The following is a 24,771-nucleotide window of genomic DNA, read 5'->3' as shown; positions in this document are numbered from 1 at the left end:
AACGTGTGCCCCTGCATTAGAGCGAAACTGTTTTTACTACGTGTAATTATCGACGCGTGTCAAGCGGCGAGTTTGTTAGATCGTAAAAGTTGTAGTCTATAATGTTACAGAGTATTTGTTAGTCGCGTTGAACAAGGTATCCGATTTCTTTGAATCAATATATATAAGAATCAACATAAACGTTACCAATCTTAACGTTCGTTACGAGACCTTTTTTAATATATAAAAAAAAAATATATATATATACACATTAACTTTTGATGTGATGAATTGTTTGTATACTGCCAATTTTTATAGGATATAATCGAGTCTCGATTTTCGATGAACGCACGCAATGGAGAAATCGCATGTGGTAATTTTACGAATTCATCGACGAGATTAAACGTCTTCGTGTTCTGTCGGGACATTTTTAAACGATAGGACATTTTTTCCTAATCTCTCGCGATCATTAAATCGTTTGTTAACGAATTTTACACGGTAGACAAATAGTTCACCTCGGACTGTAAACGATTTTGGTAGAAATCATGGGATTCGCTCATGTCGCCATAACGTATAATATTTCGTTACATAAGACTCAAAAGATTTACGAATTATTTTCACTCCTTGCACCAATTTGATCGTTTAGCAATATTTTTAATAGTAGTTTATCTGTACTACAATTATGAAACATATAATGTTTTGATTACTAATAAACTTTGTAAAAGCAAGAAATATTTGAACAAAAATAATTTAGGAGTTTTTCGTTTTTTTATATGTATAAACATGTTTTTTTTTTTTTTTTTAACGAGGTGCATAAAGAATTAAAGGAAACAAAAGGGTAAATTTAAAAGTTATGCATTTTCATGAATTTATTACTGTCAAAATTAATGAAACCATTACGTCAATAATGCTGGTAGTAATAAATTCACAAATTTGACGCTATTTATAATTACTTTTATGTCTATATCATAATTCATAATATCATGGTATGCTTTTGTATGGTACATTTTGCTCGCGTAATCGTAATATATATATTATACAAAACGTGTTTTTTTTTTTACATTATTAAATCTATCATGATTATTAAATTATCATTAAAATCTAATAAGAGATCATTTGTATATGTTACTTTATTCGTAAATTACCATTTATATTAAAGATTATAATTTTCAGGATGACCTAATTTCAGAATTAATTGTGTATGTGTCTACGATATAGGTGCACGAAGAATTAAATGTTCCTCACAATGATTTTGTAGGACATTAAAAATTTTGTTCAATTTTATATTCACATTTTGAGAGAGATTTGTGTAGCGAGTTTTTCTAGTTAGATCAAAATCCGAGCTTGGAGGTACTTGCACAATCACGTTGCGTTTACGATGAAAAATATCTTAATCCGAAATATCACGAAATTGTAATGGATGTTCTCGAGGAACCTGCGATAATCACGTTAATCGCATAACAGCTTTGTCGTCAATCGATTGTTAGAAATCGCGTAACTCCGTTGCCTTGTAAATATACCTAAGCAAGGTTCCCTTACTGCAACACGTTGAGCATTTTGTAAAGTTTTATAAATAGTTCTACGTAGTTGAACAGCTGGACCAATAAAGTATATATCCGATTGTACGTTACTTCTATATATAATATTCTTGTTACCCTATATATATATATATATATATATATATATATATATTTTTTTTTTCAGTCGTAATATATCTGATTGTCTCATCTAACTCTACAATTATCACAGATGTAGTGATCACTAATTAACACTTATAACGCAACTCTTTTTATATATAATTGTAATAATTGTATATTTAATTTCTAATTTTGCATTTAGACTATTAGTGATATATTTCAATCATTGCTTTTGACATTGAGCTCATCTCTGCGTACGTTTCTTCACGTTAAGTTATATATTTAATGTTGTTTACGATTATATATATATTAAAGATATTTTTGTTCGCCAGACGAATAAAAGTTACGCAAAGCCAATACGAATGAACGTGAAAAATACACCGTGTAATTTAAATAATTCCATTATTTATTTAAATTATAAGTATATTTATATATATTCCATCACAAGAATTATATTATGCTATGCGATACTTGATATTATCGCAATAGGGATATCTCCCTCTTTCCGAAAATGATACATGATAACATGCAATGGTATGTATAAAGAAGAACTCAGTAACGAGTAAAAACGTTCGAGAACATACATAGAGGAATAATGCGTGAGATCCTTTAGTAACTAATAATCACCAATTTCTTTATGCTATAATATAATATGAATATATTGCCCAGTTCCAGAATTTGCGAATTAATACCTGAAGTGACGATAGAGCCCGAAAATTTCTCCTGTCTCTGTTATATCACAACAGGAGATTCGGCTCCGAGTACGGTGCTGACGAGTGGAATCCTGTGTGTTTTATTCCGTATACACATTCGTTGTATTTTAGATTAAAAAAAAAAAAAAAAGAAGAAGACAGTACAATTCGAATCACTATCGACCCTAAAAAAATCACTAACTAAAAGCTAGCATGTTTTTCACGCTTGACACGTTACAGTTTTGCAGGCACGTACTTTCATAGTACCGGATACAATCGTGATGACCAACGGATTTTCACATAAAAAATTTATAGACGTTCAAAAACGGACAAATATCTGCGATCTCTGTATCTAATTGCGAGTGGACCCTTTGTTTTGGGGTTGTACTTGTTGCTACGTAACAATATTAATCCGACTCGTTAATGTTCTTGCGTAACAATGTAATATCTTAAAATTTCCTTGTTATTACATTACATTTAAGTACATTCACAAGTGTGGCTCCACGATGAAGTTCCGTTGCTTGTCGCCGATTAATAAATTTACAATAAAGTAACACGCTCAATCACTCGCAAATTTCTATCACTGCGAGAGGAGCATGTTTCCGAACGCGAGACACGCAAGTTTCGCGTTAAACTTTCGCCGCCCTCTTCAATACTAATACTATCCTTCCCATATTTATATACAGGTAATCTTCGAATAATTGGTGTTATTGGTATTATTGATGTTATTCGAGACTTAAGGTTCATACAAGATCACGTTCCATGTTATTAAAAACCGTGTAAATCAAGACTGTGTGCAGATCCATATAAAAAATTGAGCGTTTAGTTTCAAGGAATTATAAAAAAAAAAAACTAAAAAATTTAAAAAGTAGGACTGACACAATTTTTTACCGTGCTATTCGAGACTCGAAAAGTAATGGCAACCCACCGGGAGTATCTTATTGCCACGAGAACCCCTCTATAGATAGCGAAATCGGCTTAAATTGAGATGTATGCAGAGGAGTCACGTACGATGTTCGGAATCGAGCAATACAACTAACGGCCGGTTGTTCCAACCTATTGGTAAGCTACCTGATAGTTAAATCACATGTCTATCTTTGTCCAATGTAAAGGATAAACAAAGACATACATATGATTTAACTATTAGATAGTTTACCAACAGGCTGGAACAACCAGCCCTAAGAAAATTCGAGACGCCGTGCAATTCAAGTACCGTGTTATTCGAGGGTCACCTGTATACATGTTGGCATTTTTATAAGTGTAAATAAAAAAATAGCTGATGTTTTGTCCTTTTAGAGTAACAAATTAATAGCACAAAATATCAAGTTTAACTTAATTCAATTCACTTGATAACCAGGGCTCGTAAGCAATTTACTAAACCGAGTAATAATCATTCGTCACATATAATCGAAGATATATACAAGTAAAATGTCGCGAAAAATCTTACAAATAGATGTCTACAAATTGATTTGCAATGATAAAATATTTGTTCTCGCTTTCCACATTTAACGCAGAAATTTATAAATATGTGTGCGTGTGTGTGTGCGTGCGTACTACACAGCAGTCAAATGACTGATAAAATGATACAATCTATACAGCAAAAACTTAGGCATTGCAATATAATTACAGGTACTGCAATTGTGGTGTAAACAATTGGTTACTTCATGTCATAATTATACAAATACATACAATTATAATTTGAAGATTTAAAAAACCTAGAGTGTAAAATTGTGAACGTTCTCGGAATTAGTTTTATTTAAAACAACATTTGATTACAAGCCCTGATTACAGATTGACAGTCTCGAGTAGAAAAATGAGCCTTTTCAATTTAGTAAGTAAATATAACGCGGATAAACCTACACTATATATCTGAGTATTTTCCGAATATAAATAATAATTGAATACAGGAATTGAAACCGGTATTATTCCGCCGAGTTCGGATGCCACAAACGCGTGATATTGATCCCTATGTATTATCGCGACAATGTAAATGCAACGATCGGCGTAAGTATCTTTTCCAAATATTAGGAACTCGGTCGGTCCAGGCATTACTCTAAGATAATTTAAAGTACTCTGAACTAGGCGAATTGCATATAAGTATACACGTTTCCGCCTCGCTGTTTGCTGGCCGTGACTTGGCGCGAGACACGACTGTGTCTCTTGATATCTACAGTACGGGAAATTGAATTCACCGAAATTATACCCGTTTCATTCCTTGTTTAAGTTAGACAATTGCTAGTTTCGCGTAATATTTTGTTACACATGCATATGTTTTTGCCGCATCTGTATGTGTACATATATATACATCTATATCTATATACACACACATATGCACATATATGTAACGCACTATTACGTACGTGTCACACATAACATGGCGTTTGTACATTGTGCAAATAATCGAACACTTAGGTTGAACTGTTGTACAGGGCATACCGCGATGCATGTGGAATTAAGATACGCAGAAAGTATAAGAACACTCGCTATTCGTACCTCTCTTCCTTTCTCCGGTCCTCGCGTTACGGCGACCAAGTATAATGAAATTGTTCTATTAAACTTTTAATTCAATAGGCTTTCACTGCTAGGCCGTGGTTTAGTAACCAGACTATGTAAGGCTCGTATTCCGCTCTCCGTTAGATCCGGAGGCCCGAACAGAAAATCCCGTCGAGCGCTCGGGTTCGACAGCAGGTCCCGCATGCTCCCGGTCGTAAGCACCCAAGAGTGTAATGAGGTTTGTGTTAAATTTACTTTCCTAGCCAGTGTCCCGGTAATGTGCACGTCGTCGATCCAGAAGTACGGCTGCTTCTGGGCCTCGCGGTACAGTATAAATACACTATCGGGGGAGTATAGGATCGCCCATCCGGCACAGTACGTGGGATAAAGTCTACCGGGATACTCCTGAGGAGAGACGCGCCATTTCGAACGCCAAGATCTCTTCACTGCGGAAGCCGACAGAAGATCACAGAGAATCAGACGTCTTGCACCCCACGGCGAAAGGCCATGCGTAAGAAAGTCCAACATGGCCGGTAAATGAACAAAAACGTCATCGTCTAATTTAAGAATATATTTGGCACCTGAAACAAGATACGAGAACAACGTCAAAATCAGGTATACATAATATAGCCTTACATAAGGCTAACATTACATAATATTAATGAAAATTGGAAAAGAAAAAGATAAAAATCGTGTGTTCTCTTCGCAAGAAAGATTTTCAAAAAGGAAATTACACTTAATCAAGTAGATATATAATTAACTCGGTTGTCGTTCATATCGTTGTAAAATTGTTCCGAGATTTTTAATGTTCGATATCTGATACGAAATATAAAAAAGGCAACATGATCGTAAATTGAAAAGAAATAAAATCGAGTTATATAACTATGACGGTGGAGATGAAATTCCGTTCTCTTCTTACTTGGACAATAATAAGTAGCCCACTTTAATCCCATAACGTGCTTGTAGGTCATGTTTCTGTAGGCATCAAGAAAGTTTCCCTGTATTAAGTCTTGGTATTTCTTGTTCTCCTCCTCGAGCCTGGATTGATACTCCTCCGAGTATCCCACGAGAAACAATAAAGTCACGTCCGGCGCTTGTTGACCCCAGGTCTCTCGCACGACATGCCTCTTCGGGAAATTCCCTGGCGCCGAATGAACCAACATTAACAGCAATGGCTGCGTACGGTTGCAGGGATTGTGGTTCATAAGGAACCTGAAGTCCGTGATGTTGATCAGCGTGGATTTATCATCGGACGGAAGTTCGTTTATTGAGTAGGGCTGCGTGGAGGGCGTGACGTTTCCGGGAAATATAAGGATATATCCTGGCGCGGCCACACCGCCGCTGGAGTAGGGGATCGGCGATCCTGAACCATCGATGTGAATCCAAAACGAGAAGCATCCAGTTAGTGCCAAAACGACCACAAAGATGAGGGTGCATGGCGAAGTACCGGAGGCATGTAGCCGCCGCTTATCCAGCATACTAATAAGCCCCTTTCATCATATACATCGGATTCTGCCTGCAAAATACAAATAATAACATTCTCGATTAGCTGGATTTGTTTTCGCACTTGCAGATTAATTGTTACAATCTTGTATGCCTCACGCGCGTCCTCATTGCGAATTGTATCCAGTTTTATAGAATGTATTTTATCTAAAATCGTGAACATTTTATAAATTTTTATTTCAGAAAGCACTATAAAATCTCTGATCCTAAAACTATATGTATAAAATATTTTTTTACGAGCAGAAATTTTATAGCGCTCTCTAGTGCGGTGTGTATTACGTATGTTAAATTATATATTTATAAATTATATATATATTTGCAATTCACTTGTTTATGGCTCCATCTAATGAAATAATAAAAATATATCAAGCGCCAAGGAGTGTTAGGTTGTTAAAAAAAATGATTGTCCAAAGCACGTATGAGAGAATCTTATACGTATATATTAACTTCTCGCGCACGTCCAAGGAGAAGCGAGTTTTAAAAGTTTCATAAACAATAATAATTCTACTCGGAGCTCGTGAGCTCGCTAAGTTAAGAAGTATTAAGTAATGCCGTTCGCAAGAAGTTTCCCACACGAATCAATGGATACCACGAGGGATCGCGCACGAGGTATAACGTATGACTAACTATCGACACTGATAGCCATCCGCTGAAGGCGATTCTGGCATCTGATTCGATGATTCATTCAGAGATTATTTAGACTTTTATTACTCGACAAGTATCATTTTCGTATCGATATCTGCATAGACCAGAAGCAGCTATTACGTATGAATGTACGAAATTACAACATACACGTACTGATACTGTTTATACACACGCTGTTTGCAATAGATAACGATAAACTTCATACTTATAACGTATTTCCTTTAGATGTATTTTATAGAGCTATATGATTGTGTGTGTGTGTGTGTGGGGGGACGCGCGTTTATTTTAAATAAATAAACAACTTTTTTATCGATCAATCGAAATATAAGGAATCTAAAACTCATTTAGAGGGAAAAGTATTGAAACACGGTAACATATTACTGAATTATTACAAGTTGGAAAACTCAAATATTTACGAAAGCTATAGCGTCTACATATAACGCCTGATGTGTATAGAAATCCTTTAGCGATAACGTTGCTTGATAACGGCTGAGTAAGCTTGAAATTAAAATTTATATAAAGTACACATTTAGTAGGTACGTAGTAAAATACGAAAATCCGTTTTTGCATTAACAAAATTAAAAATTAGTTAAGCTATTTATTTATATCTAAAATTATGACAGCGTAATTAAGGGGAGAATTTATGTTCGGCGAGAATTAATGTAATAAAGGTATATAACTTTAAATTACATGCGTGGGGAGCTTGCGCAAGTTAAATTGTAAAATCGAATTAAATTGCAAAACCAATTTTACTCAGGAACCGCGGACGAGCTCTTGCAACAATATTCGTATAAACTGCAAAAGTAACTCTGCGGGGAAAATCGATAAAAGTTTTCTTTTAACAACAAGCCAGATGAGCGCAACACAACAATGGTGCATTCGTAGATTCTCGTAGACTTACGGCAGAACTAATTCCGAGCGCAAACAGGCGACAACTGTTACACGGCTTTTATGTTAGCTCTCGCAATCGGCCTCAGTAGATATAGATCGCGACATTATGCCATTCAATTTGAACGTGGAATGTTATGATAAAGATATTATTCATAATCCCGGAAATTGGTTATTCAGAATAAAAAATAGTAATACATCGTACTGAATTTGTCATTTGCTCAAAGTGCATCGTATCCTGATTGTCACAAAGTTCACGTTGCAATTTTTCATTATAAGTCACGCGAAGTATTACGCATATCTAATATCTTCATATCGGCTCGTTTGTCACACATTTCAATTGTTTCTTATTTTCTATAAAGGCGTGTTAACTGAGTGAATTTCGTTTGTATCGAAAAATTGAAGCCTCTTTTCCGCGATGCCGATTGGTTATCTCGATTGATTGCCGCGCCGTAGCTTGCTTTATCCCGTGAGGGACTGTCATCGCGGAGTAGTGTGGCGAGTTTCGTGCGTGTAGTGCGTCGTGTGTGTCGTGATGTGACAGCTCGCGTCGTGTCGCGAGGTTAATATTATTATCGATGCGATCTCTCATCATTATTATAAATATAAAATCGTTTAATTCTGAATTTCGGTCGCGTCACGCAAGGATCGAAGTGCCACGCGAAATATCAGCGGATCGGAGATAGGTAATTATAGTGACTCCTCTTCTAAAAAGGGCATGTCGTAGGTATTGTTGTCACTTTTCCGCGATCCCGATTGGTTCTCTTGCTGCGCTTACTTTATTTGCAGCTGTCATTGTATATTTTGACAGTTGTGTGTATCAAGGGTTAATAGTGTAATAGTAATAGCATAATGTTAAAGCTAAATAGCACGCGCGAAGCGCGCGTCTGTGATGTCTAGTAGTAGTATATTCTGTGGTAAATTTCTATAGACTTTCTTATTATTTCTATTGTAAAATACTTCTGATAGTCTCATTATAGTCTCACCCTTACGAAAAATAATGGGAAAATACTCAAGTTAGACGATATTGTTGTTTTTTATGACAAAACACGCAGCACGAGTTGTGACGAGACGTGACATGCTCCGTATCGCAACTATATAATTTCGAGGCAGCTTGTGCTATATATTTTTCAGTCGTACGTCAAGGGCACGGAGAAGTTCACGAACGAATAGCGACGGTCGATTAGCACGTAATGAATTCATTACTTCGCATCGTCGTAAGTACCAGACTGGTGTCTATTAGAAACGGGGCGGTGCGTTATTAAGACGAAAAAGCCGTTCGATCGATTTGTTAAATCGACTTCAGTTAAGGTCAGCCTGAAGTCAAACCAAGACATGTTAAACCACGACAAACATCATTCGTAGATGAATTTTTTAATTTCTAACGACGAAACTAGGCTCTAGTGCCTGCTGCTGCTGCACGTGTGTGCAATTGTGTGTGTGTGTGTGTGTATACGTGCGTCTGTACATTCCACCATTGCATCTCTTACGTAGACACAGTTCTATATTGGAGGTGAATTAAGCCCCAGCCAATAGAGTGAAAACACTTTAAAGTATCTATTTCTAATCTCCTCACGTATGTGAGACCGAGATCGAATATCAAGAATGCACGTGGAATGCTAATGCCGGATGACGACCGGATAGTATCGGTCATATCGACAATATCGCCCGTATATATATATATGCGGGCGATACACACACACACACACACACACACACACATGTGCTTGCGTTTCCTAAGCAGATCCTCGGCAATCTGCATAAGCTATGAGCAAGAAACCTCATGTTTAATCGAGATAATCCACTTCGTATGGCTTCGTGTTGCTGTAATGTAAGATGCAACATTAAAGATATAGAGCATCTCGCCCGGAAAGCACGTGCTACTCGCGTTTTTGTAATTATCTTCTTGTTGTGAAACTCGGACGGATCGCGCGTTAATCTTTATTCGGGGAAATACCCGGCAGATAAAAATTGGATACACTTTCTATGGAACGAAAAAAATTCACATATAACGAACGTGATAAATTCAGATATTATCTCGCTTTTTCTTTGTTGTCCATTCGACAATTGAGATGTCACGTAGGATAACGAAAAGATAAAATAATTATCGACGATTATGAATTTATCTTATCATCGATACGTGCAATTAATCTGACCCCTTTTTTTTATGAAATATAGCGAACGATACTCGTCATTCGAGAGTTGAGATCTATTTAGGAGTATTGCGACTATAACTAATCGCGATTGCGGTAACGTGGCCTCGTCGTGGGATAATTTCATTGTCTTCTCTTGACCTCGTTTACAAATATCAGCGAGTGATTAGGCGACTTCCAGACGATTAGGCCAGAAGTGCCCGCGCGGCTTGCACATGCGGTCAATTCGCGCTCTAATATTCGTAGAGCAAGATGGTAATTCAACTTTCGCGCAGCCCAATCGTTCCGACTGGTGAGAAAACGATCGGGGAAAACATGCGATTTCGTTATCGTTGCGTTACAATTCTACGGTCGTATATCGTAATTAGAACTCGGATTAGTTTTCGTGTGGGCCTGAGGCTTAATCAGAAGCTGATTGAACGCGCAGTGCCTACGTTCCGATTCAAGACGGATTTTACAGTTAATATAGCCTATTCATATCGCTAGAATAAACGGAATACTGTGCACACAAGAGCTGATTGCCCTGATCCCTGATCCCCTGAATCATCGGTTCCGGAGTCGGCGTTATCGATCCAGCGAATTCACTGTGCACCGACACATAGGCCAATATTAACACTTCAAAATCAAATTGATGAGCTTTTCTGAAACTTTATTCACGTAAGTTAGTTTGGCATGAGACGCGCTTGCGATATAAGCATGAGGTTTTGGGAAACGTGTTTTCGTAAAGATAAAAAGGCTTTCTCTCCCGGAGCTTCTTTTAATTTTATAAATGACATATTAATCTCCAGCTTAACCCTCGTCTCTGCAAAACCTGCACTAATTAAGGTCCAAACGTAGAGTTTTGCACTCAAAACATTTTAACCAACATTACTAAACATTTTTTCTTATTAATGTTATAACGTACTTTATTTTCAGTATTACGTAACGTTTTAAATTATAATAACTTTTGTTTATCACTTTTCACAAGCGATAACAGGAAAAATTACCTATACAAGAAAAGGGAGAAGAGGAGAAATTAATCCTTAGATTTTAAATATTAAAAAAAATCAGAACTATAGAAATCCTAAATTTTATGACATAACGCTGATAAGCCGTCTAACAAGTTTGTACGCCGAGAGACTTTTTCCTCCTTTTATTCAATTATTTTGCGTATATCTTTGTACTGCGAAATTGATATAGCTTCATTTCTCATCGTGTCTTGCGTTGTAATATAAAATATCCACGAAAGATAGAGATAAAGAAGGGACACGAATAAGAACCGTATTTGTTTGCGTAAATCGTGCGGAAGCCCGGAAAATTTACGCGCGATTATTCGTGGTACACCCTTACACGTGCCTCTTAGGCTGCGGTCCACTTGACGCTAAAAATGCTTCGAAGCATTCCTCTTCTCTTTTCTTTCAATGAAGAAAGAAGGAGAAGAAGAACACTCTAAAGCATCTGTAGCGTCAAGTGGACCGCAGCCTTATATACGCGCCCTTAGGTTGCCGATCCTCAGAAACAGCCCTAGAAAATCAGTCGAGAAAAATTGTGCCGTGTTGATCCACGCACGCGCGAGGAAAAAAGAAATTGTACACCATCGACGAACGAGAGTTTGCCATACTCGAATGTCTGAAACTGGGTGATGACGCACACCCTTCATCTCTTAGATCCAAAACGTAGCCAAACAACCCGGCACCGGGACGACGGTTGCCAGGAGCGACTTAAGAAGGAATAAAGCATCCAAAAATGCTTCTTCGTGTTACTTTTTTTTTCTATAAAGGCAATAATTTCTATGCTGCTTCTCGGGTATAGAAACACGATCGAAGAAGCGAATTTCGGAGTTCTTCCCAACAGATTTTGTTATTTTTACGAGAAATAGTCCCAGTTTCAAAATTATAAAGCATTTCCATGTATCTTTTGTTTTTAACACAGCAAAGAAGTATAAAGAAATATATGAACAAAAGGAAGTTTGGGATATATGTTATTACGGAAAATACTTAAATACAAAAAAACAAATTCGTTCCAACTTTACAACTTTACAAAGTAACTTTAAAAATATTTCAAAAAAAAAAAAAAAAAAAATGTTGCGGATTTCATTGAGACTGGAAGTCCGAATGTTAAATTTGAGTTTTAGCTTCTATGTAAATACGTCCTTGGCCGTGCCATAAATAGAGAAGAACTCGTACATACTCAACATATAGGAACGAGACGTGTGAACTGTTGACACAACATTCATAAAATTTGCAATTTAGAATAATTGCCAAAAGTGAAGATTTCAGAAAATCGATTTTATAATACTAACATAAAAATCTTTAGAATTACAAAAGATATAATAATTTTACATGTTTCATATAACAATTTAAAAAATTACGACTACGAAAAGTAAAGATTTTCAAAACGATGTTTTTTAAAAAAAAAGGCAACACTTAATTTATTTACCGCAGAGCGATTAATATAATCATTAGGGTGTAACAAGTTACAGTCCTTAAATTCAATTACGCAATATCGGATAATCTCTCAGGCTTTTGGGCTCATTCCATTGATTGAAGAAGTGACAGGCATTAATCAGGCAGGGTTTATTATCTACATACATATCAGGATACCTCGCCGAGTTATCCTTCGGTCGATCCTCCTTAAGACCCCAATGTCACGCGAGCACACTACCTCGGCACAATATTTCATTCCGTGTTACGTCGTACAAAAGGGCTTTTAGTGTCTACAACAAGGCGTGGTTATCGTTAATCCCTTCAAAGGGCGGCCGTCCGCGCGCGCGCGCGCGCGCGCAAAATCGAACCGGAATTTTCGCGGCGACTCCCTGAAAAATTGAATTTTCGAGCGAAAAGTTTGGAACAAAAATTCCTCGGCTGCATCCATGATTTATTCATGGCGTTCCAAAGTTCTAATGCCGCGCATAAAATTCGCACGAAGCGCAGCATTCTCCCTCCGATATATACACGATGAGAGAGAGAGAAGAAATCGAATATACGTGTCGACTTTCCCCGAACGCGATCTAGGAACGCACCGCGAGTATCGAAATTCCTCACACGTTATGTTCCGGACTCGATTAAAAACCTCTTTTCGCATTGCTCTGTTTCCTTTTTGCATTATTCACTCGATATGTCGCGTCGCAGTTAAAATCGTGTTAGGCGACAATGAATTTCATTAGAACGATTAGTTCTTTCTTTTCGTCATTAAATCTTATTTTTTATTTTAAAATACTGTTTGAAACTAGAATGTGTATCGCGCGTGTTGAAACTCTAGCTTATTTCTATTTGTGAAACATGAGGTATAAAATGTTATCGTCGCGCGATTACTACTGAGGAAAAAAACGTGCCTTATCAAATTCACGCATGGTTGCCGCAGAGAAATGATGAGATGTTTAGCAACGATGTTTATAAATGTGACATCGTCTAAAATTAATCGGAAAAAATAATAAACAGGAAATAACAGTTCTATTTATAAAAAATATATAAGAATAATTAATATTCACCACAATTATTTATTATTTTTAATAACATTATATATTAATATAATAATATCATTCTAAAATAGTCAAATTATATTAATATTAATTATTCTAAAATAAAAAAATTAGACGTTAATGTAATAAGCATAATTTTAACATTGTTTTATATATATAATTGTATTTACAATCTATATATATATATATATATATATATATATATATATAATACAAGTGAACTTGACCGATATGTGGATAACACAAGTAGAAATAAGCCATAAGGCTGGATCTTTTTGTGCCTAGTAAATATTAATCGCGATGAATTTTATGTACATTTCCTCGTCTTAGCAAACCACGCGCCGTTACCTACGATCTTCGCGGAAACGCAATCACAAACTGAAGCTAGAATAGTACAATTACATAATAAAATAGATAAGCAATTTAATGAAACTGACACAAATCTTTAGAATTTTAGAAGATATAATAATTTTATATTTTGTCTAACAATTAAAATTATTATATAAAATAATTTTTCAATTATACACAAATTTTCTAGCGTATATAATGATTTTTTTAATTGTTATACAAAAATTTGCATATGTTCCAATGTTTATTTTGCATAAAATGTGAAACAGTTTTCCTGCGGAAAAATCCAGACGAAATCTGTTGAGATGCCTGTCCTTGGGGCAGCATCCGTCTTAAGATGCTACTCCGTATACGTATATATATCTACAAAATAAACTTACCGTATGTTTGCTTGTTATGACATCGAGCGAAAAGGGCAGGGAGTGTGCCGTAACTAGATAAGCGAGCCCCCGGCGCGTCTTATACGCGCGATTCTCGGTCAAACCTGCGTGCACGATATTATTGATTTTCGAGTCTCATCCTAGATAAGTAGTTGCGTTCTTTGGTTCTCTCGCAACAATTCTTGAGCAATTTACGCAAAGTAGCGCGACCTTGTCACGTGCCCGCGCACGTCGTCGAATAGCGCGAACCGCCGGATCGTTATTCAATACGGAAAAATATACAACGCGTATTTTTCCTTATCGCACACAAAGCATCGCATTCTCGTTTATTTAGCACGTCATTTAGCGCCCGTCGAGCGAACGCGCTACCGCTTCTGATTTTATTTTCATTTATTCTGTTTATTCAGCGGAGAGAGAGAGATCGCAGATTTCGCGCTCGAAGTCCGGATGTAGAAAACTTTCGTTTGGGGAAAAATTATACGCGCTCGTGAACTCGCGCAATCGTGGGAGAATATTTTCGTTTATAAGACTCGGGAAACACGAAAACCCTTTGACATATGGAGCGATTAATTCGTCCGGCGCGGAATAACTCGAGCAAAATTTCCGGGCACGTAAATTTGTCGCTAATTGAGTCTCTCTTTCCGCACATGTCGGACAATGAGAAAATTAAACAATTGCGTCCGTGTTAATAAACAGGTGTTGATAAGCTAATCGAAGTTCGGTCGAAATAAATTAACAGTGATCGTCTCGCCACAAATGATCAGACAAATTAATAACAAATTAATAATAACAAAATGATTGATCGTTGCTTTCTGTTTCTGGAAAGAGCGGAAGAACCGAGAATTGGGCAAAACTCTGGAAAACAACAGGCCTGTTCGTTTTCGCTGAACTTCTCGCACAGTTCATCTCTTTTCCTCTTCTGTCCAACGTGAAAAGAAAAGGAGGAAAGATGAATCGTGCAAGAAGCTGAGCTAAGACGAACAGGCCTAATCTGCAGGAGCGCGAGAAAATGTTTACTCCGGTCAAATGTCAAAAGTATATACCATCCGCCAAAGGGACGCCCATATACGCTCTTCCTCGAGGGCAAAGGCACCCGCCCCGATCGTCTTCGTCTTCGTTCCACTTAAAATAAACGCGCTTTCCGGTTTCGCTTTACATCGCTTTAGAAAAACTTTCAACTCGCGCGCGCGCGCGCGCGCGAACGCGGTTCCGCACGCGCTCGGGTCTAAAAGCGGCGTTCCAAAACGTAACGTCCGAACGGTGAACGCGTGATGAGATGTCGCTCTCGGTGAAATGAAATTCCTGCGCTCGGAGAAAGGGGGGACGGGAGAAAAAAAGGGAGCCGAGACGACGCGCGGACGATAAAACGCCCGGTGGAAAACGCCGGAGGGAAAACTCGGTGGGGGGTGGGGGGTGGGGGTAGTGTCCTCGACGGCGTCCCCGAAAGCACGCCCGCGCGCCGGGGGGCCCGCCAGCGGAATTCACGCGCGGTAACTCGCGCGAAAAATCGCCGGGGGGGACTTAGCGGACGCCCCGGCACACGGGCCATGGTGGAGGAAAAACCGCGTCGAGGACGCGCGGCGACCGCGGGGCACGAGAGAATGGGGGGTGGGGGCGCGAGAGGGAGAGAAAAAAAAAAAAAAGAAAATACCGACGAGAGAGAGTACTTACGAGTCGCATGTGGTGAGAAACCGCCGGAGCTCACTAACACCCGCTGCGACAGCAGGAACCGCGCCACGCACATCCGGAACCCCCGGTTCAGCCGCGGCCGAAAAACACACGGCGTTAACGGGCGAGCGACGCGCGACACGAGCTCGCCGACGGTTTGAGGTTATATACCGGGGAGGGTGTGAGTCAAAGTAGGTGCGAGTAAGAAGGGGAGAGAGAGAGAGAGAGGGAGAAAGCGGGCGGATGAGCGAGAGGGAGAGAGAGAGAGAGAGAAAGAATGTGGCACGAGGGTGGGCGGGAGAGAGAAGAGAGAAAACTAAGGAGAGGGGGAGTGTTTCTTGAATCACCTGGTCGCACGCATCGACGACGTAACGCGCCCAACTCGCCGCGCGGCTCGTTTGTTCTCGTTCTCACTCGCTCTCTCCCTCTCCCTCTCTTTCTTTCTCGATAGACGCACAGGTGTGTGTACCTGCCGATTGTACGCGAGAACCGACGCAACGTCTCTCTCGACTGACCGCATGCTCGATCTGGAGCTACTCAGTCACTCAGTGCCCTCTCAGTGGTGGTGGGCTTTCTTTTTTTTCCTGGCGCCCCGCATCTTTCTTCGTTCCTTCGTTCCTTCGTTGCGGCGCGCGCGTTCACCGTTCGGCGTTCACTTCCCCCTCACTCGGCGACTCGGCCAAGCAAGTACATATATATGTACTCGAGCGGAGCGCGTTAACGCGACCGCGGAACGGCAGGCGGCAGCATGTGCGGGAGGAGGTTTCCCTAGTGCCCGAGTGCCGAGGATCGGCGGCGGGAATCGAGAGGAGGATTGTGATTTGTGAGCGAGAGAGCGACGGAGGGTGGACGCGCGGGACGCCCCCTACGTCCATTTCCGTCTCGTGGAATCTTATGGCGAGTTGCATAATTATTTTTTTCTTTTTTTTTTTTACCCAGAGCGTTCCTTCGATACAATCCTCAGAATCGCTTCGGCGATCGAGTTTAATCAAACTTCGATCGATGATTAAAATTTTAAACCTTAAATTGGATTGCACTTCAATCAACGTCAAATATCTAAATAAAATGTTTACAATTAGTTGGTATAATTCCAATTTTTTATCCTTTTCAATCCTTTTCAAATTACAAAAAGGGACTAATTACTTTCTTCTTTTAGTGTCAAATTACAAAAGAGAATTAACACAATTTCACTCGTGTATTAATAAAATACTAATATATTTTCTGACGAGTTAACTGTCGATAAAATTATAATCGGAGTTTGGTCGGCCGCGATGCCGGGAAATTTTTATCTGAGAGAAATACGTGCTCCCCGAGGTTGAAACGAGGATATTTTCGCTTTATCGTGTGTCCATAAATTTGCTCGAAGGAAACAAATACTACGTTTACGCGAGCGTTACTTCTGTAGTAACTTACGATATATTACTCGTTTACGCGGAGTAAATTATCGTAAGTTACTACAAAATCCCGTTTACGCAAAGGAAAATCCCGTTTACGCGAAGGAATTATCGTAAGTTACTACAGAAGTAACGCTCGCGTAAATGTAGTAAAAGACTTTTACTGCATGTCAAAGTCTTTACAACATACGCTCATTTCTCTAAATGTCATCACAATTAATATTTATATATCTCCGAGTTCAATTCTTTAAAATCGGAGCATATTTCTTTTGTGGTATTCCTCTAAGGAGTCAGCTCTTTCTCGTCTCGTTTTTCCTTACGTTTCATAAAACAAGTATGTAAGACTTCTTCTGTTTTGCGTCAGCTCTCGAGCCCAACAAAATTAGCGTGTCCTTTTTTTTAATTGAGAAAAAAAGTGGTGCATTTTTTTTTATATTTACAGTAAGACAAATGAAAACTTGAAATTGAACGAAGAAGCTTTCTCTCTATTCGAACGAAACGTGACACATACCATAATGAACGATGCGACTTTGTCTTTTAAATTATCGTTATAGTTAGGCTGCGGTCCATTTAACGCTACAAATGCTTTGAAGCGTTCTTCTTCTCCTTCTTTCTTCATTAAAAGAAAGGAGAAGAGGAATACTTCGAAGCATTTGTAGCGTCAAGTTGACCGCAGCCTTATTCAATTCAAGAAAACTGATGCACACAATTTTGTTTCAGTCGATCGAGCGCAGTCAAGTTCAATTTTGTACAAATTTGCACATTAAATTCACGCTTGTCCCTGACGAGATGAGATAAATATTCCGAATCAAAACTTAAAGCATTATATATTTATCTATTACAGTAAAGTCGAAATGCTTATCGCTCTTTCCAGATATCTTTATTACGAAAAAGACAGAAAAGTCAATATTAATAACCGATGCGAAAGAATGATAAAATAAGCATTTCCAGATTCCAGCTTTCCACGGCCGTGCAATACGTGGCGAACATGAGGAGCGGCGCGCAGCGTTCCGCCGATTTGTTTTGAAATTCCCGCCCCTTGCGCTCGGTCGATATCGATGGCTCGTGCACGAATTGAATAGACGCGAGACGAACCGGAGCGTCCGCGGTCCGCGGCGCGGGCGTCCGGAACGGACCGGCCGACCGCCGCTCCTGCGACGCGCGGCTCAGGGCGCATGCCCCGGGGGGTTTATTATCTTCTTTCTGTTCAAGTGCCATTTCGTTGCATGCAGTGCAGTCTATAAAACAGAATGCGTTCTCCGCGGGTCTCGAGTTTCCTATCACTTATCGTCATTCGTAGCGTATAAACATAACAGCACGCGGTCATTAGCTCTCGATTCATATTGTTTACGTATTCGTCTGGGCACATGGGAGGGCGGCCGGAGCGCGGCTAGAAAATCGCGTCGGGACCGCTACGCGTGAGACGACGGGCACGTATCCGCCGTTCGTGGCGTTACCTCGAGGCGTCGTGATTACGGATATCGGGCGACGGGACTCACCACCGGACTCGCGTAAGCGCAAAAATGTCATCGAGCTACGCGGACGGGTTATCGCCGTACGAAAACAAAGGAGTGCTGGGACTGGAGGAGGTAAAAAAAAAAAAAACCAACGAAAAAAATAATTCTCGGCGGGATATATATATTTTTTTCCTTTCTTCCACTTTCGCTCTCGACGTCGCGACGCGCGGGTGAACGCGATGGCGTTTTTTTACCCTCCGTCGCCGGATTCGTCGCGGAGTCGTCGAGCGACGCGCTCTATTTTTTTTTCTCTCTCTCTCTCTCTTTTCGTTTTCTTTTCTTCCTCATTCTTCGTCTGCTTGCAGAGATACGACAGCGTCGAGACTCTACGCCTGAAATGTGGTCTCCTGGCCGAATGGATACAAGGCGCGCGTCACGTCGTCGTCCACACCGGCGCCGGTATCAGCACCGCGGCTGGTATCCCCGACTTTCGGTGACTATCTCGCAACTGCCGTTTTCACTCGCGAGATTGTGAATTTTTCGCACCTGTCCACACCTGAGCTCACTCCAGTCCACCTTCCGATCCTTTAGCTTCCACCGAAGACTGCGATTTAATGTATCCCAGTGCAGGGAAGACGCAGAAGGAATTTTTTGAAGATTAAGCAGTACGAGATAGGAACATGTTGAACACGCGTAACAGTGTCCCAAGTTGTTGTGCACTTTTGTAAAAGAGAATCTCGGGCAGCATTCTAATGTATTTTTAATTATACGGTGCACACAAACGTAAACATACTTTTATAACTTGTCTAAACTTTATGTCTCAAGTCTCGTGATTTCATAATGCTTATATTATGCGAGAGAATATTTAAAATTTAAAAGAAAAATTCTAAGAAATTTAAATATACTAAGTTTGCAGTTATTTGTAAATTGAGCAAATAGAATGTAACACATGTTTGTATTGGCCAATTTGAGCGACATTTTTTTTGTGCATTAGGGGTACAAATGGTGTTTGGACATTGGAGCAGAAGGGCTTGAAACCTTCCATGAACATCTCTTTTGACGAGGCAATTCCTACAAAGACACACATGGCATTGAAAAAATTGATAGAGGCCAGTAAGTGTTCGCAAATAGACCGTAAAAGAATATCCAAAATTCTTTTTATAAACATGCATTTTCTTTTTCCTCTTTTTCTTTTTACATAATCTTTTTTTTTTTTTTATTTAGAAAAAGTAAAGTTTATCATAAGTCAGAATATAGATGGGCTGCATCTACGATCGGGAATACAAAGGCAGCACCTTGCTGAGTTGCACGGAAACATGTTTACAGAGCAGTGTGACAAGTGTGGCAGGTTTGTACATACGTGTAAAGACATAATTTAAAAAATAAATAAGAGAACGCGACAAAAAAAAGGATATAAATTGTTTAGAGTTAATTGTGTGCTTACGCTTAATTTCGCTGAAAAAAATGTTATCGAATAAACAATAGATATGAGAAAAGAGTTTAATTGCTATAGCGACGTATATAGACTTTATTATGATGAGAATACTAAAACATTGGAATTACTGAGAATTAAAAATATTTTGCAGGCAATTTATTCGTAATTTTGCGACCAAAAGCGTGGGAAAAAAGTCGTTGGATACTGTATGCAGATCGGAGCAAATAGGCGGTCGTCCGTGCCGTGGCCGAATGCACGATACCATTCTTGATTGGGAGCATAATTTGCCAGACAGCGACTTGACACTGTCTGACCTTCACTCCAGGTGAGTGATTATAATATTACGTAGTAACATTCAAAGTAGCTGAAATTATGATAAACTCGAAGTGTGCAAACCTTATAACATCTGTACATCAAGGATTACATTAAAATTATAAATATAATAGCCCACATAATTTTAGTATGGCTTGCGGAATGTCTCAGGTTCTATAATAAAATTTCTCGAAAATACTTATCTTGAAAATAGCGCGTTATACATTTCGATATTAAATATTAAATGTTTATGCCGACGTTCTTTTAGTGTCGCCGATTTAAGTATATGTCTGGGAACGACGTTACAAATTATTCCAAGTGGTAATCTGCCTTTATATACGAAAAAATACGGAGGTCGTCTCGTTATATGTAATTTGCAACCAACAAAACATGTAAGATTATACACGCCATAAATTTAGAAAAGCATATAAGGTCTTTTGCGGTCTCACCACCGAAATAAAAACGTATTTGTAGGATAAGAAAGCTGACTTAATCATTAACGGCAACGTCGACGAGGTAATGGTCGCGGTCATGAAAAAATTGGGACTGGAAATTCCGGAATATGAAAGCGGCATGGATCCAACGCGAAATTCCGACACAACGGCTAAAGAGATGGACTGGACGATCCCGACCAGTAGAGTGAAAGAGATGAATGTGCTGTATAAAAAGGTGTGTAAGCCAATGCGAAGAAAACGGAAAACGTTTATGTATGAGAGGGAGAGAACAGACACCAACAGGGAAACTAAGGCCAGGAAGCAGGCATTTACTGTTAAGCAAGAAATCAAAACTGAAGATAATATAACCACGTCGGGTGAAATGTGTAAGACCGGAAATGATCGTGTGGCTGACGACTCTGTTAAGATAGAAGAGAACGCGGAGGATGTTGAATCGTGTAGATATTCGATGGAAGACGCAACCGAGCATAACACTGATCTGAAAATGAATCAAACGGTGTAGTTTATTGAAGTTTTATTGAAGTAATAATTTTCCATCCTAACATTTCGATTATTCTCAGTGTACGCTACAGTTACTTATCAGTGCATATTGAATGATGTTCATTGTCCATGTGAAATATGCGATAGATTTGCTAATGTTCAGTAGGCATTTGAAGCATACTCGCTGCACATTTAGTATTAAATGTGGCTTTCCCTTTTTCTCCCTTACCTCTTTCTCCCTTTTTCTTCCTCTTTCCCTTCTTTTCCTCATTCCTCTCCAATTCTCTGTTCCTTTCTAGTTTTTATATAAAAAAATTAAGAATACAAACAATTTTAAAACACAGTTATATCTTCACTGAGATTGTTGCTTCTATATATTTACATATTTTTTATCCAAACTTGTATTCGGAAAGCAATAACAAATGATGATCCTGCGAGAATAATACTTCGGTCTGTATAATTTTCTAAGCGCGTACCGATTGTGGACATAAAACATTTAACATTAAATGTGCAATAAGAATACAGGCCCATGATTTTGTTTTCAGGACATGTCATTTATGAAGACAGTGAAAATATTCCGATAGTTGTATATATTCTTGTTAGTGTTTATCAAGTTCCGTTTGCGTATTGCATCTGCTTTTTACAAGTAGCCTATATATTGACGCGTATGCATATTAGATATTGCGACGAGAGATTCGACATAGAGAGATCAAATCTCTCGACAAGCAACGTGATCCAGGTTTCTCGTGCATAATACGATACTTTTTCCACTATAGATTACTAATAAGGTTTTTCGATAAAAGAGATCTTCCTAGAAGACATTTCGCCAGTAAGAACTTCCATAAGCTTTTTTTAATTGAGAATAGCTGAATTCTCCGAGTAGTTGCTTGATCGTAATAATAAGAATAATACAGATATTGAACTGCCTAGTACACGAATAGTTTATGCCCATAAACGGTTGAGAATATCTCCGACAGATTTTTTTATATTAAACAACTAGCGATCTTTATATATAATTTTCCTCCATCTTCCATTCCTTTTGTGGATATTTTTCATTGATTCTGCAATTTTCAGCAATTGACGCAAAAAAATACATGTATCTTACAAAAAAAAATACGTATAAAAGAAGTATATCTCCATTAAAGGTCATTTTGAACGTCTCAAATATGGTGGAAATAAAATATAAATCTAATTAAGAAAGGGGCAAGAAAAAAAAAAGAGATTTTTTTAATATGACGTTATAAACGATCGGATCATGAAGAAATTATGAATCCAACATCGTTTCTACTGGCGACATTTCCTGTGTGACTTTCTTAAATAATTGCTTTCGTAAATAGATTATTCTAGGTCCCGTTGATCGTCCTCGATGTTCAGGTATGTTCGCCTTACGAAAATTGACAGCGCACACGGGACCGATTTGCGCGTCATATTATAATACAAAGCACATATTTGTATAAGTATAAAAAAGCTAATAGCACACTATTTGCTACAAGCTGATGTTAGATTGTCCGATAAATTCAGATGTTGAATTTTTAACAGAGTGCGCCGTTTTCCATATAGTGTTGAAAAGGGAATGTTGAAAGTAAAAGTTTTAACAATATCTCGCAGTTAGTACGCTAAACAATTTTCGCGCGTAGATTATATAAGCTGCCACTTGTAGAGTGCATTCCGATAGAATGCGATATAGCGAATCGTGTAATATTTATATGTACATAGTGATGTTTGCTTCATTCATCGTAATACATGACTTTATATATATTTAAGTAATCATTATTATTCGCCAGATATAATATTCGAAAATAAAAAATACATCTATGAAAAGGATTACAGTGTGATACGCAATCTTTTCCAACTGCCTCAATCCACACGAAATCCATTATATTATATGTTGTGACATTCAATTTAATGCAAAAAATCGAATAACAGAATCATACCTTTTAATTTTATATATGCCTACATGTTAGAAAATATTATATTTACGTACAGTAAGAAAAGGGATTTCCCCTACTTATTAAATTCATATTATGGTGCTATCTCATATTTATAACATTCATATTACAGCAGAACGTTACGAGTGTACCATTGTATAAAAATTAACATTTCCCTAGAGAGCATTTGAGTTGAAAATGTCTCTAGATTCGAATGAATTTTATAATTATAAAATTTGTTGTGGTAACACGATAGATATGATATTCTTATAGGGATATTCCGTTAATGTCGATATCAAATTGGAAAAACATTCATCACTACTTGTAGCATTATTGATATTTCTTGCTTATCTCTTTCCAAGAAAATAATTTATCTTTATCGTTATAATAAAAAACTGATTTTTATCAGAAAAAATAATAAAATATCGATATAAAAAGACTTTTTTCCTTAAATGATAATTTAATAACTTCTAATTCTTTCTGTAATTATTACAATTATAATTATTTAAAAAACGTCGGATATTAATATTTTATCGCCTTGCTATTGCATGTATATTGATATACAGGGTGTCTTAGAGTTTAAAAGTTGCGGCCAAACTGCATCAGTGTTTTATACGTAAAAATAAAAAATATAGGTCTATGAAAGCTTCTATATAAAAAAAAATGTCAAAATCTAGTCGTATAAAATTAGCGATCTTGGAGGTCAAAAGATTGCGACGGACATCCACTCATATCCATCATAAATATTTTGACATATTTATTAGAAAAAAAAAATATATATATATTTCTTTCGTAAACTTTATTTCATCAGTCTGTGGAATTCTTTATGAAAAATAATTAATTTCCTGTACGCGTGTATGTGCTTCATGGAATTGACGTTATTCAGATAAAGGATAAAGTGATATTTTTTAAATAATTAACATCAATAAAATTATACTGTACCTTATTAATAATAAGAACAGATTTCTTTCATTTACGCAACTTTTTATTTTTATTTTCTGTTGTAAATTAAAACACATTAGCGCAATTTTATTGTTAAAACCTGAGCCACTTTATATAACTGTATACTATACTGATGTTATAAATTTTTAAAATTGACAATTCTTAATCGTAAAGTCTCTCTTATCATTGTGCATTTTATATTTCATCCCTGGGTAGAAAAATTTCTATGAAAATTTCAAGACTTAGAATTTTAAAATTTTTTCAGATTTTTTATACGAATTGGAACTTTTACTTTTTAGAAAAACTCAGACAAAATAATAATAATGAAATATTTCAAATTTTTCTCTCCCGCCAATACATCTTTCTTTTTATAGAAATCTGATTAAATATGAGGAAATCCATGCAATTCATTAGAAATTTTCATACATACAGATACTGAAATATTCCGAAAATCCTCATTCAATTATTTCTGAAAGCATCTGAGAAATTTTTTTCATCAGAAATCTCGATCGTAAATTTTCA

General features: G+C 37.7%; 2 protein-coding genes across 11 annotated transcripts; one reads left to right on the top strand and one right to left on the bottom strand.

The window, feature by feature from the left end:
- Positions 1-225: 225 nt before the first annotated feature.
- On the bottom strand, positions 226-17,335 carry LOC143900682 (beta-1,3-galactosyltransferase 5). 8 transcript variants are annotated; one of them, XM_077412303.1, is made up of 4 exons: positions 15,850-17,335; positions 14,179-14,282; positions 5,721-6,317; positions 226-5,382 (listed from the first exon to the last, which is right to left on the bottom strand). In XM_077412303.1, the coding sequence occupies exons 3-4, from the start codon at positions 6,277-6,279 to the stop codon at positions 4,868-4,870; spliced, it is 1,074 nt and encodes a 357-aa protein (XP_077268429.1). In that variant the 5' UTR covers positions 6,280-6,317; positions 14,179-14,282; positions 15,850-17,335; the 3' UTR covers positions 226-4,867. The 8 variants fall into 8 exon arrangements, with proteins under 8 accessions (XP_077268429.1, XP_077268432.1, XP_077268433.1 ...); XM_077412306.1 differs by having other exon boundaries at positions 16,316-17,335; XM_077412307.1 differs by having other exon boundaries at positions 16,362-17,335.
- On the top strand, positions 8,341-23,203 carry Sirt6 (sirtuin 6). Of its 3 annotated transcripts, XM_077412300.1 has the most exons (8): positions 8,341-8,523; positions 8,972-9,054; positions 19,063-19,190; positions 19,692-19,810; positions 19,922-20,045; positions 20,284-20,457; positions 20,713-20,836; positions 20,919-23,203. In XM_077412300.1, the coding sequence occupies exons 2-8, from the start codon at positions 9,031-9,033 to the stop codon at positions 21,399-21,401; spliced, it is 1,176 nt and encodes a 391-aa protein (XP_077268426.1). In that variant the 5' UTR covers positions 8,341-8,523; positions 8,972-9,030; the 3' UTR covers positions 21,402-23,203. The 3 variants fall into 3 exon arrangements, with proteins under 3 accessions (XP_077268426.1, XP_077268427.1, XP_077268425.1); XM_077412301.1 differs by lacking the exon at positions 8,972-9,054 and having other exon boundaries at positions 8,343-8,523; XM_077412299.1 differs by lacking the exons at positions 8,341-8,523; positions 8,972-9,054 and adding an exon at positions 17,950-18,829.
- Positions 23,204-24,771: the final 1,568 nt, after the last annotated feature.

Source organism: Temnothorax americanus, unplaced genomic scaffold (assembly GCF_048541705.1).
Source record: "Temnothorax americanus isolate GAGA-0224 unplaced genomic scaffold, ASM4854170v1 Scaffold3, whole genome shotgun sequence".
In the NCBI taxonomy this organism is placed as follows: domain Eukaryota; kingdom Metazoa; phylum Arthropoda; class Insecta; order Hymenoptera; family Formicidae; genus Temnothorax; species Temnothorax americanus.
This window is presented reverse-complemented; position numbering and strand designations above follow the sequence as displayed.

Excerpts from the sequence above, each read along its gene's own strand:
- LOC143900682 (XM_077412303.1), bottom strand. The coding sequence starts at position 6,279 with ATGCTGGATAAGCGGCGGCTACATGCCTCCGGTACTTCGCCATGCACC. Across the intron at positions 5,383-5,720 it reads GGCTACTTATTATTGTCCAA|GTGCCAAATATATTCTTAAA; the intron begins GTAAGAAGAGAA and ends ATCTTGTTTCAG.
- Sirt6 (XM_077412299.1), top strand. The coding sequence starts at position 18,764 with ATGTCATCGAGCTACGCGGACGGGTTATCGCCGTACGAAAACAAAGGA. Across the intron at positions 19,191-19,691 it reads GCTGGTATCCCCGACTTTCG|GGGTACAAATGGTGTTTGGA; the intron begins GTGACTATCTCG and ends TTTGTGCATTAG. Across the intron at positions 20,458-20,712 it reads CTGTCTGACCTTCACTCCAG|TGTCGCCGATTTAAGTATAT; the intron begins GTGAGTGATTAT and ends ACGTTCTTTTAG.